The sequence below is a fragment of the Trachemys scripta genome, chromosome 14 (assembly GCF_013100865.1).
Source record: "Trachemys scripta elegans isolate TJP31775 chromosome 14, CAS_Tse_1.0, whole genome shotgun sequence".
NCBI classification, from domain to species: domain Eukaryota; kingdom Metazoa; phylum Chordata; order Testudines; family Emydidae; genus Trachemys; species Trachemys scripta.
The window spans coordinates 4,573,134-4,592,585 of record NC_048311.1 but is presented as its reverse complement, the minus strand read 5'-3'; the positions used below and the strand labels follow the sequence as shown (position 1 = coordinate 4,592,585).

The 19,452-nt window shown below is 51.7% G+C and overlaps 1 protein-coding gene across 6 annotated transcripts in view; it reads right to left on the bottom strand.

The window, feature by feature from the left end:
• Positions 1–5,239: 5,239 nt before the first annotated feature.
• The window catches only part of LOC117887154 (butyrophilin subfamily 1 member A1-like), a 66,460-nt gene continuing 52,247 nt past the window's right edge, over positions 5,240–19,452 (bottom strand). For all 6 annotated transcript variants that reach the window (XM_034789455.1, XM_034789454.1, XM_034789459.1 and 3 more), the window contains 5 exons: positions 17,929–17,961; positions 16,860–16,880; positions 14,948–14,974; positions 14,804–14,830; positions 5,240–6,305 (listed from right to left, as the gene is read on the bottom strand). In XM_034789455.1, coding sequence (XP_034645346.1) covers positions 5,752–6,305; positions 14,804–14,830; positions 14,948–14,974; positions 16,860–16,880; positions 17,929–17,961 — 662 coding nt within the window. In that variant the 3' untranslated portion in view covers positions 5,240–5,751. The remainder of the gene's footprint in view (positions 6,306–14,803; positions 14,831–14,947; positions 14,975–16,859; positions 16,881–17,928; positions 17,962–19,452) is intronic.

Here is a 19,452-nt window from a genome sequence, read left to right as displayed (position 1 = left end):
AGTTGGGTTTGTGCTGCATGTTAACCCGGAAACCGCAGCCCCTCCTTTGACATTGCAAACCCATTTTAAATGGCCAACCCAATGGGTGCTTGGTATGGGAAATGAGGGCACTACTGTTTGAAACCATTCCCACATGTTAAGAAGGTTAAAAAAGCCAAAAGACTGTGTCTTACCATGGCTGCCTGCAAGCCGAAATCTGTTGCCTGGCACTGCGTGAGTGATCTCTCACACCAAACCGGCAGGCCCACAATATAAGAGGAAAAATGCGACCTTGTAACGAAAGCACATGTGTTGTGTAATGTGAACAGCAAAATTTAACGTGAAAGAGTGTACCCATTGTTCTCTAAAATGTGTTTTTTTAAACCACCTCTCCCTTCTCCTCCACCAGCTGCAAATGTTTCTCCTTCGCAGAGGCTAGCGATTAGAAGGAGAAAACGGCGGACTCGGGATGATATGTTCTCGGCGCTTCATATGTCCTCCCACGCTGAAAGAGCACAGCAGAATGCATGGAGGCAGTCAATGTCAGACTACAGAAAAGCACAATATGAATGAGAGGAGAGGTGGCGGGCTGAATCACGGGATGAACAGAGCAAGTGGCGGGCTGAAGATGATAGGTGGCGTCAGCTTGCAGACAGAAGGCAAGAGTCGATGCTCCGACTGCTGGAGCATCAAACTGATATGCTCCGGCGTATGGTTGATTTGCAGGAAAGGCAGCAGGAGCAGAGACCGCCGCTACAGCCCCTGTGTAACCAACAGCCCTCCTCACCAAGTTCCATAGCCTCCTCACCCAGACGCCCAAGAACACGGTGGGGGGGCCTCCGGCCACCAAGACACTCCACCCCAGATGATTGCCCGAGCATCAGAAGGCTGGCCTTCAATAAGAGTTAAAGTTTTAAAGTTTTAAAATGCAGTGTGTCCTTTTCCTTCCCTCCTCCCCCACCCATCCCGGGCTACCTTGGCTATTATCCCCCTAGTTGTGTGATGAATTAATAAAGAATGCATGAATGTGAAGTAACAATGACTTTATTGCCTCTGCAAGCAGTGCTCGAAGTGGGGAGGGTAGGGTGTGGTGGTTGGTTTACAGGGAAGTAGAGTGAACCGGGTGGGGGGGGGCGGAGGGTTCATCAAGGAGAAACAAACAGAAGTTTCACACCGTAGACTGGCCAGTCACAAAACTCGTTTTCAAAGCTTCTCTGATGCGCACCACGCCCTGCTGTGCTCTTCTAACCGCCCTGGTGTCTGGCTGCGTGTAATCAGCGGCCAGACGATTTGCCTCAACCTCCCACCCCGCCATAAATATCTCCCCCTTACTCTCACAGATATTGTGGAGCGCACAGCAAGCAGCAATAACAATGGGGATATTTTTTTCGCTGAGGTCTGAGCGAGTCAGTAAGCTGCGCCAGCGCGCTTTTAAACGTCCAAATGCACATTCCACCACCATTCGGCACTTGCTCAGCCTGTAGTTGAACAGGTCCTGACTACTCTCCAGGCTGCCTGTGTACGGCTTCATGAGCCATGGCATTAAGGGGTAGGCTGGGTCTCCAAGGATCACGATAGGCATTTCAACATCCCCAATGGTTATGTTCTGGTTCGGGAAGAAAGTCCCTTCCTCCAGCTTTCGAAACAGACCAGAGTGCCTGAAGATGTGAGCATCATGTACCTTTCCCGGCCATCCCACGTTGATGTTGGTGAAATGTCCCTTGTGATCCACCAGGGCTTGCAGCAGCATTGAAAAGTACCCCTTGTGATTTATGTACTCGGTGGCTTGGTGCTCCGGTGACAAGATAGGGATATGGGTTCCGTCTATCGCCCCACCACAGTTTGGGAATCCCATTGCAGCAAAGCCATCCACTATGGCCTGCACATTTCCCAGAGTCACTACTCTTGATATCACCAGGTCTTTGATTGCCCTGGCAACTTGGATCACATCAGCCCCCACAGTAGATTTGCCCACTCCAAATTTGATTCCCGACTGACCGGTAGCTGTCTGGCGTTGCAAGCTTCCACAGGGCTATTGCCACTCACTTCTCAACTGTGAGGGCTGCTCTCATCCTGGTATTCAGGCGCTTCAGGGCAGGGGAAAGCAAGTCACAAAGTTCCATGAAAGTGCCCTTACGCATGCGAAAGTTTCGCAGCCACTGGGAATCGTCCCACACCTGCAACACGATGCGGTCCCACCAGTCTGTGCTTGTTTCCTGGGCCCAGAATCGGCGTTCCACGGCATGAATCTGCCCCAGTAACACCATGATTTGCACATTGCTGGGGCCTGTACTTTGTGAGAGGTCTATGTCCATGTCAATTTCCTCATCACTCTCGTTGCAGCGCTGCAATTGCCTCCTCGGCTGGTCCTGGTTTTGCTTTGGCATGTCCTGGCTCTGCATATACTCCAGGACAATGCGCGTGGTGTTCATAGTGCTCATAATTGCCGCGGTGATCTGAGCGGGCTCCATGATCCCAGTGCTATGGCGTCTGGTCTGAAAAAAGGCACAAAACTAGTATCTGACGGAGGGAGGGAGGGGCTAGTGACGACATGGCGTACAGGTACAGGGAATTAAAATCAACAAATGTGGCTGTGCATCAGGGAGAAACACAAACAACTGTCACACAGAATGGCCCCCCCAAAGATTGAACTCAAAACCCTGGGTTTAGCAGGCCGTTGATTTCACAGAGAGAGGGGGAAGCAAATGAATACAGAACAAATCTGGTCCATCTATTTTTTACATCTTAAGCTGGCAGCAGACAGTGCAGCATGACTGATAGCCCTCGGCATCTTCTGGGTGCTTGGCAGAAAATGATGTACTATGACTGATAGCCATCATCATCAAGAGGGTTCAATAGGGTCTCCAGGAGACAAAGCATGTCTGCCCAGGTGCCTCTGATTGAACTGCAATACAACGATGACAGACACCAGTTGTAACACACCATCTACTGCCAAAAGGCAAGGGGCTGCTGCTGTGTAGCAATGCAACCCCACGTCTGCCAGCACCCAGATAGCCGATGAAGGCTACCAGTCATACTGCACCGTCTACTACCAAAAGGCAATTAGCTGCTGCTGTGTAGCAATGCAGTACCACGTCTGCCGGCACCCAGATGACATATGGTGACGGTGAGCTGAGCTGAGCGGACTCCATGCTTGCCGTGGTATGTTGTCTGCACAGGTAACCCAGGTAAAAAGGCGCGAATTGATTGTCTGCTGTTGCTCTGATGGGGGGAGGGGTGCCTGATGACATGTACCCAGAACCCCCCGCGACACTGTTTTTGCATCATTCAGGCATCGGGATCTCAACCCAGAATTCCAATGGGCGGCGGAGACTGCGGGAACTGTGGGATAGCTACCCACAGTGCAACGCTCCGGAAGTCGACGCTAGCCTCGGTACTGTGGACGCGGTCCACCGACTTAATGCACTTAGAGCATTTTATGTGGGGACACACACAATCGGCTGTATACAACCGATTTCTATAAAACCAGCTTCTATAAATTCGACCTAATTTCGTAGTGTAGACATACCCTTAGTAGTTTGGGTTTGGAAGGTTAGAGGGGATCACTGGCACCTGTAGGGAGCCTGGTGAGGTCACTAGCTCAGCACTGAGAAGAAGGCAGCAGTATAAAAGTCTGAATCAGGGAGCAGGAAGAGGGCTCCTTCTAACTGCTGCTATATTGTGATGCACCATAAAAAGTAATAAAGACACTTGGTGGAGGTTCCCTGGCAGACTGCAGGCTGCTTAATTCACAAAGAGGTCTGCCAGCCAGGGGTTGCAGGAACTGATGCGGGAGCCCATTCATAGTTAAAAATGTGTTGTCACAATTTACAGCATGAAGTGGCATGAAGAGATTGCAGGCAACGTTCATTTTTAGTTTTCTATGTCTTGTCAGATAGTACATGGGAAAATATGTTGGAAAATAAATTAATATACAACATGGTTTTCATTAACACAATAAGATTGGATAAAAAAACACAGTAATTCCCTATTTCTCACTGAATTAAAGGAACACAGGTAATTTTTCCCTAAAATTTCCTTCAGAAATATCTATTTTTAGATTAAAATTTCCCTGTTAAAAACTTGGGAAAACAGATAGCTTCAGCAGCCCATGCCACCTAGACACCAGCAGACTGGATTAAAAACACTCTAAAATTATCTTTTACCTTGATTATTTGAAAATAAATACAAATGAATCCATCAAATTTAGGGCACACTGCCATGAATGGCATATTGTGAATAAATCTTCAAAACTGAATTATGACATTGAAAATGTTCATAACACATCACGTTTAAAACAAAAAATAGTCCTAGCAATGTCATGTGATGTACCTCCCCTCATACTCTGCTCAGCTAGCGCTTCAAGAAATGAGGTTCAATGGCTAATTTCAAGGAATTAGACCAATCAGTCACTATTTTTACAGAGCATCCCTGAAGACGGAGGACAGAACCTAGAGGAATTGTGATAAATTTCCTGGAGCAACTTTATTTCCTTTGTACTCTAAACCTCCCATGACAAGAAAAATATCACCCTTTTGACTGATTTGTGGCCGAGAAGAAAGGTTTCCCAATAAAGCTTCACCAGATTTCATGTTATGTGTCATTAACTTAATTGTACTGAAGACGCTGGCACTTAATTTGTGATGATTCAGTAAAGGAATACAACCCCTTCTCTATTTCTTTACCAAACTACATTTGTTGTGTCCTTATAACCAAGAACATGAAAAGCCCAGCAGTACATTGAAATCAACAGTGGACACTGACAGTACATTGCCTGCAAATAATATTTCTAAAGAAAAATAAAACTAAAAAATGGAGATTGTAGAAGATATTTCTGTATATAGGAAGAAAGCATTTGAGGTTGGGGACTGTGTTTTGTTCATTGATGTGAGAAAAAGAAAGGAAGGATCATATCTTGATTACCGATTATATGTAGCTACGAATTGAACTTCTGTCAGCATTAATTCATGTGATTTTTTAAAAGAATATTAATTAACTCACACAAGATTATATAAGCAATCTATTTAAGTTAATTCTATCATTTTTTCACCTGTTAATTTTCAAAGATGTAGTGCAGCAGGTGGGTGTATGTGCCCTGCCTTCCAGAGAGAACCAGTCAACACAATAAAGAGAGGGGGAGAGAGAGAGACAGAGAGCAGCTGCACATGTGTGTAGTTGTGATGCTTTTGACAGATGTACATTATAACTGAACACCCCAGTCTGACAATTTAATAGTTTATTTTGTTAAGATAAATATTTTAATATTCCACAGTTGAAATACAAATGACGTTATTTAGAGAAGTTATACTTCAATATAGATTTGAGGGAGGAATCAAAAAATAAATGTAAAGAATTCCATTTCCAAAAATATGTTTAGGTGCTTGTTTTTGAAATACTGTTGAAATGTAAATGAAAATATTCTAATTTAGAAAATACAATTGTAACAAGGTGTAAATACAAGGCTAATCTTTTTTCTTTCATATTTTACACTGATATTTTACAGGGATAGAAAATTCTGACAGGAGTGAATGACCCTGCTCCAACACCATCTGCTACCCTTGAGGCAGGGGACAGGGAAAGGTGAGGGCTGGGGGTTGCCAGGTGTCCGGTTTTCGACTGGAACCTCCAGTTGAAAAGGGAAACTGGCAGCGTCTGATCAGCACAAAAAGTCCAGTTGCTGCAGTAACTGCCCCCCACCACTGTGTGTGTGTGGTGGGGGGCAGGAAGAGCAGCAGCGCTGGGAGGGGAGAGTCTGTGCCGTGGATGTCACTGTCAGGGACAGAGATTCCCTCCGGCCTGAGCTAGGACCGGGCAGATTATCAGGGGAGCCACATTTGTACCCCCAGCTTTGTGACCAGGATAGAAATAAGGGCGGAGAGTCCCGGAGAAGGTGCCAGTGAAAGTGAAGAGATGGGACCTGTCAGTCACATTGTAAAATGAGACCTCGCCCGCCTCATAGTCCAGGAAAATCCCCACCCGGCTGGGCTGGACGCTCACAGAGATGGGGGGAGAGGTGGAGGTGCCAGCCTTATATTCCCCACCCCTCAGCCACATGACCCAGCATCCATTCCCAGGTGTGGGTGTGACCTTCCTGCTCATAGATTCCCTACAAACCCCCAGAGTCCATCTAGTCTTGTCTCCTACCTCCACCTCCCAGTAATGCCTCCCACCCGTAAACTGCTCAGCGCCCAAGACACAGGGAAAAGGATTAAATCTCTCAGGGTTGTCGGGCAGATCCTGTTGTGTGTCTCCGTATCTCACACATTTCCGATCCTCAGACAGGACTAGCCAGGGATTTGCCGTGTCTAGATCCAGAGTCATGTCCACTGGGGAGAGAGTCACAGAATCAGTGCCAGGGGCAGGAGCTGGTCACAGGGATCAAAGGGAAATTAACCTGCATCCACATTAATCGCTGTGCTGGGGGGTCGTTTCCCTTTAAGGGGACTCGGGGCCCTGTCTGCCCATGAGAGTGAACTTGAGGGGAATGACAAGAGGAAGGTGTGGGGGGGATGACGAGTCAGTGAGGGTGGGGGAGGGGAGGGCAACAGAATGACAGGAAGGCACTAGGCTGATGCTGGGAGAGGAAAGGGGAGGGGCAGAGATGAGTGAGGGGAGGGGCAGACACAAGAGCAATGGGGGGCAAGGAAAGGAGCAGGCACCAGCGGGAGGAGGGGAGGGCAGGTTTTGGGATGAGGGGAAGGGTGGGCACCAAGAAGAAGGGGGCAGACACCAGGGGGCACAGGGAACCAAAGGAAGGAGCAGGCATCCAGGGGCAAAGGGGTGTAAGGGAATGGGGGGAGCTCCAAGGGGCAGGGGAAATGAGGAGAGAGGTGGACTCCAGAGGGGCAGATGGGAGTTGAGGGGAGGGACAGGTGCCAGGGGTGGGGGGATGAGGAGTGGGGCAGGCACCAGGGGGACAAAGTGAGGCAGGAACTGGGGGAGAGGAGGTAGCTAGGGCAGGGGCGGTCACTGGAGGGTAGAGCAGAGTGAGGAGAGGAGCAGGTGTCAAGGGGACAGAGTGGGGTGATCAGAGGGGCTGGTGCCAAGGAACTTAGGGGGAAGAGGGGGAGCAGGCACCAGGGGGTAGAGGGTTGGTGAGGAGAGGGGCTGGTGCCTAGGGGAAAAGAGGGGAGGGGTGGGCACCAGGGGGCAAGGGGGGCAGGAGAAGGGGCGTGCACTGGGGCACAGAGGGGGGCAGAGGGAAGGGGGTTGCACCAGCAGACAGAAGGGGTGAATGGAGGGGCAAGCACCAGGGAGGCAGAGGGGGTGAAAAAGGAGGGGTTGGCACCAGGGTCTAGAGGGGAGCAAGGGAAGAAGCAGGCATGAGGTGGGCAAAGGAGGGGATGGGGGAAGGGGCAGGTGAACAGGGGACAAAGGTGGTGAGAGGTGGGGCAGGCACTAGAGGAGAATGGGGGGAGTGAGGGGAGGGAAGGGCACCAAGAGGGAGATGGTGGGAAGGCGCAGACCCCAGGAGGGTTGTGGGGGGTCAAGCAGAGGGGCAGATGCAAGGAGGGCAGGAGGGCGTGAGGGTACAGGTGAGCACAAGGGGGGCAGAGAGAGGAGTGTGGAAAAGGGCAGGCCTAGAAGGACAGAGGGGTGTGAAGGGAGGTGCAGGCACCGGTGGGGGCGATGGAACATGAGGGGAGGAGCAGGACCCAGAGGGTAGAAGGAGTGAGGGAAGGAGCAGGCACCAGAGCGAGGGAAGGAACTTGTTCCAGGGGGCAAGTGGAGGGGAGGGGGTCAGTGTGGGAGAAGGAAGAGGCAGGCGCTGGGTGGCAAAGTGGGGGAGAGATGGACACTGGGGGGGCAGTGGTGGGGTGTCTGATGGGGCAGGCACCAGGGCCAACAAGGGGCAAGGGGAGGGGAAGGCATGAGGGGGTAGAGGGGACAAGGGAAAGGGTGGGTGCCAAAGCGGCAGGGGGTGGGGCAGGTGCCAGGGGGACAAAAGGAGAGGGAAAGGAAGGATCAGGCAAAAGGAGGGAAAGGGGGGAGAGCAAAAGTGGGTGCTGGGGCAGAGGGGAGGGGAGCCAGTGGGGCATAGGGGGGTGGGCAGCAGGCAGGAAAGGGGCAAAGGGAGGGGCAGGTGCAAGGGAGCTTGAGGGGGGTTGAGCAGGGGGCAGACAAAAGGAGGGCAGGGGGGAGGGGCTGGCACCAGTGGGGCAGAGGAAGGGATGAGTAGAGGGGAAGACTCCAGAGGGGCAGAAGGGATCAGAATGAGGCTAGAAGAGGTGTTGGCGCAGGTGGGCAAGGGTTGGGATGAGGGTGAGGAGAAGGGTGGGAGCCAGCAGAGCAGAGGAGGATGAGGGGTGGGGTGGGCATCTGGGGTGAGGGCAGTGGCAGGCACAGGGGTGCTGATGGGAGTGATGGGAGGGTGGGAGACATGGAATCAGAGGGGGAAAAGGGAGAGGTGGATGCCAGGCGGTCAGGCCGACCGACAGGTGGGACAAAGGGGGCAATTGCCCAGGGGGCCGGGCAATGTAAAAGGGCCCAGGGGCCCCCAGATGGCAGTGCAGCACAGCTAAGGCAGGCTTCCTGCCCGCCCTCACTGCACGCGACTCCCGGAAGTGACTGGTGGCCCCTGGGGTGGGGGGGTTCTCCATGGGCTGCCTCTGCCCTGAGAGCCGACTCTGCAGCTCCCATTGGCTGGCGTTGCACTGCATATAAGCATATTTTCATAAACATGAGTGTGAATATAATGTAACTGCAATATGCGCTATGCAAAAGGTCTCTTGTAAGGTATCATTACAAAGCTTATAATCTACTGAGTGTGTTCATCCTATTTGTATGTATGTATCATTTTTGTATCTGAAAGTAGAACTATGAAGTATAACTCTGCATAGTTACAATAGGACTTCAAATTATGGGCCATTAATGGTGGCTTAGAATCTTGATGGCTCCCATTGACTGGGACAATTGGTTGTAAATGGTTTATTTACTTGTAAGCCTTCCTGTATATGTCGGTGCCAGCCAGTGAGTAATGAAGTCTCACAGGACATGTGACCATGTCACCTGGTACTGGAATCCATCTTAAACCTGGTGCTTTTCCATTTAGAAGGGGGTGGGGACCCAGAGAGAGACAAAGAATTCCCACCTTGTGCCAAAGCTATAAAAGGGGGTGGACCAGAACAAAGGGGGCTGCCAGTCATGAAAAATCCCCGAGTTACTACCTGAGCTGGAACAAGGACTGTACCGGGGAAAGGATTGGGCCCAGACTAGGAAGGAGTCTAGTCTGTGAAATAAGCTTATTGGAACATCTCTGAGGGTGAGATTTACCTGTATTCAGTTTCTTAAATGTATTACGCTTAGACTTGCATGTTTTGTTTTATTTTGCTTGGTAACTTACTTTGTTCTGTCTGTTATTATTTGAAACCACTTAAATCCTACTTTTTATACTAAAATCACTTTTGTTTATTAATTAACCCAGAGTAAGTGATTAATACCTGGAGGAGCAAACAGCTGTGCATATCTCTTTATCAGTGTTATAGAGGGCAGACAATTTATGAGTTTTACTCTGTATAAAGCTTATACAGGGTAAACATATTTATTTGGGGTTTGGATCCCATTGGGAGCTGGGCATCTGGGTGCTGGAGACAGGCGTACCTACTGAGTGGTTTTCAGTTAAAGCCTGCAGCTTTGGGGACGTGGTTCAGACCTGGGTCTGTGTTGCAGCAGGCTTGTGTGTCTGGCTCAGCAAGGCAGAGTTCTGGAGTCCCAGGCTGACAGGGAAAACGGGCTCAGAGGTAGTTTCAACACATCAGGTGACAGTCCCAAGGGGATCTCTGTGACCGAACCCATCACAGCGGCCCCCCCACGTAGAAGCCACTGCCAGAGGGGTGGGTCAGCCACTTTTGGAAGCCATCTATGGTAAGGCTGACCCCCTGACCCCCTCCTGCATCAACCCCTGTCCTAGCCTAGAGCCCGCACCCTGAACCCCCTCCCAGAGCCTGCCCCCTCCCGCACCAAAACTCCCTCCCAGAGCCCGTACCTGTCCCACACCCAAACTCCCTCCCAGAGTCCAACCCCACACCCCCTCCCACACCCAAACTCCCTCCCAGAGTCTGCACCCCACACCTCCCCCAGCCCCCCAACCCCTTGCCCCAGCCTGCTGAAAGAGAGTGAGGGTGGGGGAGAGCGAGCAACAGAGGGAGGGGGGATGGAGTGAGCAGGGGCAGGGCCTCGGAGAAGGGTTGGGACAGGAGCGTGGCCTCAGGGGAGGGGCAGGGCACAGGTCTCTGGGTTTGCATGATTAGACAGGCGGGCACGTGGAAGCCTTGGCCGTGCCAGAAGAGCATGGTCAGCAGTGCAGCTGGCAGCTCACTGGGCACCAGCCAGCGCAGGCGCAACACTGCCCTAATGTCAGGTGGACTGCGTCCACGTGGGCGCAGCTTGTGCGTGCCTAGGGGTCCATTGACTGTTCTGTCCCGGGTACCAGAATTGCTGTCTGGAGGGCTGCAAGCGGTAGAAGCGGGTGAAGTGATGGGTGGGTGCCAGGGTGCAGAGTGTGTTTGGGGGAGAGGGGCAGGTGCCAGGAGGGCAGGGGGACAAAGGGGGGGGGAGATCTAGAGGGGCAGAGGTGGGTGGAGGGCAGGGGCATGTTCCAGTGAGACAAAGCGGGGAGACAGGGGCAGGGGCCAAGGGGAGCAGAAAGGGGTTGAAAGGAGGGGGTGGGGCGAGGTAGGGGGGGAGGAGAGAGGCAGGGGCCAGATGAGCACAGGGGTGAGGGAAGGGTAAGGGAGGGGCAGGTGCCATGGGTGTAGAGAGATGACGGGGGGCAGGCCCCAGGGAATCTCTGTTGGTCTAGGGCCATATGTGGTTGGTTTGTTACTAAGAGCAGGTCGGTGCCGTCCCCACACACAGGACAAAGACACAATAATCAGATAATCAAATCTCTCAGGATTGTCAGGCAGATCCTGACATGTGTCTCTGCGGATGTTTCCAATCCTCAGACAGGATCCTGCCCCCTGCATCTGGGAGAAGCTGCACTGGGGGCCAGTCCCAGTTCACACCCGCACAGCACGTCTACACTAGGGGTTTGCACTGGGGCCCTGTCATGCCTGAGACATTGCTGTGCCAGGGGCCGTAACCCCTCCCCTCACTGGGGTTATGGATCAATAATTACAGGGTCATTGGAGCAGGGGAGCTGGACTCTGGGCTCCGAGGTGGGGCCTGACCCACTGGGCTGCAGAGTCATTCTCACTACCACGCTCTGGCCCAGGCCCATGGCAGTGTTTAGACACAGGGGGTGTCTTCAGCAGCAGAGATTGAGGGAGCCCCACGTCAGACACCTAGAGCCCAGTGGTTCCAGCCCTCACCTGAGTGGGAGAGACCCACATTCCAATTCCTTCCCCTGTATCACACGGGGGGATTGAACCTGGGGCTCCCAGCTGAGGGCCCAGCCACTGGACTAAAGGCTAGAAGGGAAGTGGCAGCACCTTTTTCTGTCCATTGAAACTATTCAGAAAACTTAACATGAATTGGCAAATAGTTTGTTTGCTGAAAATTTTTATTTCAGGTCGACTCAAACTATTTGCACCCAAATTTCACCCAGCTCCACTGCAAACCTATCTGAGCAACTTAGGAGCCCAAATCCCAGTGACTGTCAACATCCCCAGAAACGCAGTTATGTGCAGGCCAGACTCAGGACATCAGCTATGAAACACCCCACAGCTGCTATTTAATTTGCCCTGGGTAGAAAAATTCCCCCATGGCCCCTGATCTTACCCCCACAAATCAGGCTGAAAATGGAGACTCAGCTCCAACCTCAACTCTCTGCCCAGAGCGATTTCTCCTGTTGGCTCTGCGAGCACCACAGACCCTCCACAGATGCATCCGGGCATCTCCCAGAGCAGATAATGGTCACAGAGACCACCTCAGAGCCCCAGGGGTTCAGGTGTCTCCATCTAACAACTGTGCCAGCCAACCCCCTCGCTCTCATTAACTGGCCCTGGGTCAGACATGGTGGGAACTTTCACACCCAACGCTGGACTCTGGGAAAAAGTGGTGGGTGCTGAGCACCCACCGGCAGCCCTGCCAATCAGCTCCTCCCCCTCCCCCCCCAGCACCTCCGCCCACCAGCGGCCCTGATGATCAGCGCCTCCCCCTCCCTCCCGCCATGATCAGTTGTTCAGCAGCCTGCAGGAGGCACTGGGGTGAGGGGGAGGAGCAACAGCAGGGCGCGCTCGGGGGAGGGGGCGGAACAGAGCAGGAAGAGGTGGGGTGGGGGTGGAGTGGAGTGGGGTGGAAAGAGGCAGGGTGGGGGGGGCCTTGGAGGAAGGGGTGGAATGGAGGTGGGGCCTGGGGCAGTGTGTGGGTCAAGCACCCCCTGGCACATTGGAAAGTTGTTGCCTCTGGCTCCTGGGATCAGGATCCGGGACGGTACTCTCCCCAGGAGTGACAGAAGCTCCCTAAAAGTAGAGGGGCCATTGGTGCCTGAACCGTGGCCCTGCCCACCCATGGCACCCCTTCCCCCCAAGGCCCCCACCCCCACCTTTCTCCCCAAGCTCCGGCCCCTGCACCACCCCTTCTCCCCGAGCCCTTGCCCTCACACCGCCCCTTCTCCTCATGCTGCCTCTTCCCCCCCCAAGACCCTACCCCCCTAGATGCTTCTCTCTTAAATCTCTCAAAGCCCTCCCACTTTTAAAAGTGATGGGGCCATGGCCCCCTGTCACCCCCTCTTTTGCTGTGGAGAGAGGGGGCCTTGGGGCAATGTCAGTGAGTTCAGTGCTGGGGGTACGAGTCGGGTTTACACCCTGGCTGCTGGAGCTCTGTGTATCGAGGGTACGAGGACGTCACAGCGGCAGTGTGAGCCCCCGCACTGTCCTGCCAACATGGCTCAGCCCTGACACCTGCTGAACCTCTCCTTGGGGAGGAATTGTCCCTGAGGTGTTCAGTTCTTGGCCTCCCTGCAGAGGTGGCCGGTGAGGCTGCCATTAATGTGAGTTACGATGTGAGCTCCTGTCCGCTGGGAACTGGACTCTGAGTCTGGGCTGAGATCGGTGACTGGAGAGTGAAAGGCCCTGGCTCCCATCACTGTTCCCCTGAGTCAGCTGGTTCCCCTTCCCCCCACAGTGCGATAACAGCGATGCTCACACTTGGTGATATCCCCCAGTGCCCCAGCGGACAGGGCAAGGGCCTGTCCAAGGAGCAATGGTCACAATCTGCAGCAAGGGAGACTGAGGCTGGAGATGAGGAAACACTTTCTAACTCTCAGGGCAGTGAAGCTCTGGACCAGGCTCCAAGGGAGGCTCTAGGATCCCCGTCACTGGAGGTTTGTAAGAACAGGACAAACCCCTGTCAGGGATGGTCTAGGCCCTACCCCAGCATGGGGGGCTGAGCTAGGTGAAATCTCGAGGTCCCTTCCTGACCTGCATTGCCATGAGTCTAGGTTACAGCTGTTCCTGGGCCCAGGGCCCTAGGGGCTCTAAGCATGGCATGTGGTACATCGGGGAGTTAACACAGTTAGTGACCATGGCAGCTCAGCGACCCTGCCAGGGACCTGGGCTGGCACCTGTCTGGCTGCCTGTACCCGGCTCAGCTGGGTGTTACTGTGCTGTGTGGACAGGACCTAGGGCTGGCATCTGTCCAGGTTTTCCCAGGATCGTCGCTTTGTTCAGGTCACTGTCCTGGGAAATCTGTGAGTCTGCCCAGGACATGACAAGTCCCGGGTGTGTCAGTGGCTGTAGCGGGGGAGCTGCACAGAGGGAGCGGTGCAGCTTGGGAGCAGTGAGTGAGATGGGGGGCTTGGGGCCAGCAGGGGCCATTTACACCACGCAGGTACCAGATGTGGGGGTCACCGCCGGGATGGGGGGGAGTGGAGTAGATCTGGCACCATGTCCTGCTTGGCGAGGTTGGTTCCCAGCTCAACCCCAGGAACAAGAGCCTATGGGGGCTGGTGCCCTCTCCCAGAAGTGGGATAGGGACATAGTGCTCAGGGGTGGGATGGGGCGACAGTGCCCGGGGTGAGGGGACAGGTGGTGTATGTGGATCAGGCAGATGTCCTGTGTTTTTTTGCACCTCAGAGATGGCGACCCTAACAGGATCCCCAGCGGTGCTTGTGTAACTGTGCTGGGTGTCCCTCCCACCAGCTCTGTGCGGTAGGATACCCCGGAGTGCATGGACCCCTGAGCCAGTGGTGCTGCAATGTGTGTGCATAGCCCATGGGCTCTCTGATTCCTGCTGGAGCTGCCCAGACTCTTCCAGCATGCACCAGTGCACACACAGTCAGACAGCATGCTGGGTACAAACACACACACACACACACACACACAACTCAGCCATAGCTGTGAGGCAGAAAAGCTGCCGCGTGGGCTGGGCACAGTTTGTTGTAAATGATTCAGGGGAGTGTCACAAGCCGGTTATAAAAAGTTGTCTGCCCGTGCAGTGGGGACAGGGACTTCCTCACCCCAAATCCATGAGGACAATGAACAGCTCTTGTCTGGTCCTGTTACGCTAGAAGGAAATTGTGGTTAAAGCTTTGTCTGAACCTGACGATGCTGCTGTTGGGAAGAGAGAGAGTTTAGCAGTTCCATTTAATTATGGACAGCTAAGAATGTCCATCCTGCAGAGCCAAGGTACCACCCTGGAAAGGTGACACCAGGGGGCAGCATTTCATCACTAATCAGCCCTTTCCCAAAGGCAGCATGTCCCTGCTCTGCAATAAACCTGGGGTGTTGCCTGCCCCTTTCCATCCACCCCCAGTGATATTGCTGTTTCCAGCCTATTGCTTTTGATATGAAAGTACTGGTGCACTGGGGAAATGAGGAGAGAGCTCTCAGGGGCAGGTGGGATGCTGACGTAAATAAAGTGTCAGTTTTATGTACAGTACCTGCATATAGCTGGGCTCTTCTCAACCCTGAAAGCAAACACAGAGAAATGAGAACTCCCCTGAGCACAGACACGGTGATCAGGACACAGTGTATAACACGGATTATATTAAGGGTGTGTTTGGGGGGCAGGAAATGGAACTTACCAAGCCCCAATTCAGTGAAGAGTTTCCCTAGAAAACAATAAATGAATAGATCTGAAACCATGCTTATAAAAAGGGATGGGAGTCAAACCTAAAAGGAGTTTAACTCTTTAGACAAAAGATGCACCTAGGCATTCACAACAGTTCCAGACACTTGCACAGCCCATAACAAGCAGTCCTGAAGGAGTGTTAAGAATGAAACTGCTGAGCTGCTAGCAAAAATATGCATCTAATAAAAATCAGCTACTAACCGAGAGGAAAAGAGGGTAGGAAATGTTGCAATAATATTTTTTTAAAAGCGCAAGAGTGATAAGGAGAATTACAGCCCAGTTAACTTAAGTTCAGATCCCGGTAAATTGGTTGAAATTATAATTAAAAATAGAATCCAAAAGCATGTAGATGAACACATAGCACCAACTCCATGGGTGCTGGAGCACCCATGGGAAAAAGATAGTGGGTGCTGAGCACCCATTGGCAGCCAACCCCCTTGCACCCCAGTGCCTCCCACCCACCAGCTGATGAGTGCCTCTTCCTCCCTCCCAGTGCCTCCGCCTGCCGCAGATCAGCTGTTCTGTGGCGTGCAGGAGGCACTGAGGGGGGAGCTGGAGGAGCAAGAGCCAGGTGCACTCAGGGGAGGGGGTGGAATGGGGTGGAAAGAGGCGGGGTGAGGCCTTGGGGGAAGGGGTGGAGTGGGGGGGGGGGGCTGGGGCAGAACCAGGGGATTGAGCATCCCCCCACACATTAGAAAGTCGGTGCCTCTGCTGGTCACTATCTCCAACAGGATAGAGCAGAAATTGAGGGGAGGGGTTCAGAAAAGGGAGAATGTGTTAATGAATAGTTTGGAAAGATTTCAGTGTGGGGAGAGATGTTATTATTAGGACTGTTCAGAGAGGACATAGCAGAGGACATGGCAGAAGTGCACATACTAATGAATAGCACGGAGATGGTAAATCGATTATCGGATGGTCCTATTCACCCTCTCTCAACATTTCCCCCCCAGTTTTTTAAGTTGCTGCCTTTCAATTTCACTGAAATACTTCTCCAAGAAATACACAGTGAATCTTCACCAGCAGGTATCACTCAGACCAAGAGCTGAGTAGCATTATACATATCTAGGGAGAGTGAGGACAGTCACAGTATGTTAGAACTGCAAAATTATTGGGGATGTAAAACCTCCTGTTTCAGGGCATAAGCTGACCCTGAACTGCCTAGAGCTAGAAAGAAAGGTCCCATCTGGGCAGGGTATTCCATGATTGTCTTATTGGGGTTTCTGAAACCTTTCTCTGAAGCAACTGGTGCTTTGGGAGACAGCATCTTTGCCAGATTTGCCACAGCAGATCAGACTAGGGAAGAAGCTACTGTGGGATTCTGTTTACTGAATGTATAGGTCAAGAGTTACTATATAAAATCACATTACAGTACCTAGGTAATTATCCCAAATGTCAACTCTAAGTTAATGCATTTGTGAAAATCTGCCATGAAATGTTATAAAAATAAATCACAACTTAAATGTCTGAAAGTTTAGAAATTCACAATTATACGTCTAACTCCAGCCCAACCTTTGTGAAGCCAATTTCTTCCTGGCTACCACCTTCCTGATGGGGAATGTCCCTGATGGGGAAGTTAGTGATGGGGAAATGTTAAGTTATAATAATATTTCTAACTATATAGTGAATGACAAAATAATACATTCATCTGATCCCTTCTGCCAATGACAAGGAAGCAAATCCCCAGGTTATTTCAGTGGCTGGGGCACTGGTAAACATAGCTAGTATGTGTAGACCAGAAGGGGTTATGGTGGAGCTCTACTTTGCATGCAAAGCAGACTGTGTTCCATTTGATAAGAGCCCTCAGTAGCTGCTTAAGAACTATAAGTTATATTCCCTCCTCGCTAACATTAATGAAGAAACATTACCTATTTCTTCACGATGTTCTTCTACAAATAAATCATAAAGAAGAGGATTTGATTTAACATATTGCACATTTACAGGAGTATTTTCTACTATTATCTATACATACGCAGGCTTACAGACGTTCCCATTAACTGCATTATTATCAGGCCCTTGTGTAATGTGATTATGCAGTCATTTGCTTAGCAACATTATTTCCACTTTTTAAAAATTGCCACATAGTTGTGCTCCATAACTGGTGCTTCTGATTTTTGGGTTTAACCGATAAACACTAATAAAAAAAATCCCTAATAAAAAGAAATACTTCCAAAGAGAACCATCTGTAACAAAACAGCAATGTCTGCCTGAGTCTGCAGAGAGCCTGAAACCTGTGATCTGAGAGATATGAATTGTCCCCTTTATCTCAGGTTGTAGATTCTAAAGCCTTATAGTACAGCATTCATAGTGACAGAAAGTGGGGTAGAGTGCACTGAGGCAGTTACTTGCCATGAAGGCTGCTGGGTTTAGAATAATGAAATCAAGGCCTTTCCCTCCCAAATTTAAATCACCTCTGCCTGTGGCCAAAGGGGACACATGTATCCCCTCCTCAGTCTGAAATGCCACCCAGAGTAGGTCTTCACTGCAGACTTAGCCCACATGATCAGCACCTGGGTCTGAGCCCCTGGGTTAACCTAACCTGGGCTGAGAGCAGCCCCACTGCAAAGCCCCACCCCGTTACTGTATCCGCATTGGTGCTGTGCACCCCGTGTGAGTGCCTAGGACTGCTGGAAACATATCCCATGGTTCTCCGTGCTGAGTGAGCTGAGCCACACTGATTCTTTCCCTGTGAATTATGGGAGAACTTCTCTGTGCTTCTGGCTCACTCAGGGGAATCATGGGATGGCACTGGAGGACTGTCAGCATCAGCAACGGCTCCAGGCACCAGCGCTCGAAGCGCGTGCCTGGGGCGGCAAGCCACGGGGGGCGCCCTGCAAATGACCCATTTACAGAGAATCTTGGTACTTGCTCATCTCTTCACTGTTTGCAAATAGCTACATAAAATGTTTAACATGCCCCATTGGCCCAGACACTGACCTTTCTGTCTCGCCAGGTCAGATCGCAGCATTTCTAGGGGGAGAAAAGGGCGAGAAGTGAGATTTCACCATCATGTTTATGGGCACATCACTATTGTTAACTACAGCACAATCACATTAGGGCAGGGGTTCTCAAACTGGGGGTCAGGACCCCTCAGAGGGTCACGAGGTTATTACCTGGGGGGTCGCGAGCTGTCAGCCTTCACCCCAAGCCCCACTTTGCCTCCAGCATTTATAATGGTATTAAATATATAAAGAAGTGTTTTTAATTTATTGGGGGGGGGGGGGTCGCACTCAGAGACTTGCTATATGAAAGGGGTCACCAGTACAAAAGTTTGAGAACCACTGCATTAGGGTGAGGAGGGCAGACAGACAACAAATGGACACGCAGACAGATCTGTCCAAGGGCCTTTGCACTCAGCGTCCCCTCTGCCTGGGACTGAGTCATGGTAGCAGATAATAATGGGGACAGGGTGACGTATCCCCTCCAGTGGCCACTTAAAGGTCTGCCCCCAGAAGTCACCCCTGCTGCCTGGGCCCCAGTCACACTCCTCTCAGAATGGGGAGAGAATCGAGAGATGCCTTAGAATGGGATTCACAAAAGCCAGCATGTTAGGCAGGGAGCCACCTAAGTTAGCCAATGGGAGATGCTAACCAGAGGGGTCTGTGCTAAGCCCCACCCCCTTTCAGAGTTCAGCTCCTAAGTCCAGGCTGCAGGGAGGTGCCTAACCCTGCTAGCGATTCTCAGCTGGAAAACGGGTTCCAAGTCAGGTGTCTGGACTGCTTCTTGTGAGAACAAGTTAAGTGCCTGCCTAACTCCATGCAAAATGGCCAGAGGAAGAGTTGCCACCTGAGTTCTAGCCCAGTGGTTTTGGCCCTCATTTGGGATGTGGGAGACCCAGGTTCAATTTCCCCTCTACCTGCAGGGGACAAAGGATTTGACAGGGGGGTCTCTCCCTCTCAGGAGAGTGCTGTAACCAACCCCTGAGCCCTGGGATATTCTGATGTGGGGCTCCTTCAATCTCTCCTGAGGAAGCTGTGCCACTGCATATAAATAATTAAAGAGTCTCTGGAGCTGGGGACTGGCTCCCTGGGTCATAGAAACATAGAATATCAGGGTTGGAAGGGACCTCAGGTCATCTAGTCCAACCCCCTGCTTGAAGCAGGACCAATTCCCAACTAAGTCATCCCAGCCAGGACTTTGTCAAGCCTGACCTTAAAAACCTCTAAGGAAGGTGATTCCACCACCTCCCTAGGTAACCCATTCCAGTGCTTCACCACCCTCCTAGTGAAAAAGTTTTTCCTAATATCCAACCTAAACCTCCCCCACTGCAACTTGAGACCATTACTCCTTGTTCTGTCAGCTGCTACCACTGAGAACAGTCTAGATCCAGCCTCTTTGGAACCCCCTTTCAGGTAGCTGAAAGCAGCTATCAAATCCCCCCTCATCTTTGCAGACTAAATAGTCCCAGTTCCCTCAGCCTCTCCTCTTAAGTCATGTGCTCCAGCCCCCTAATCATTTTTG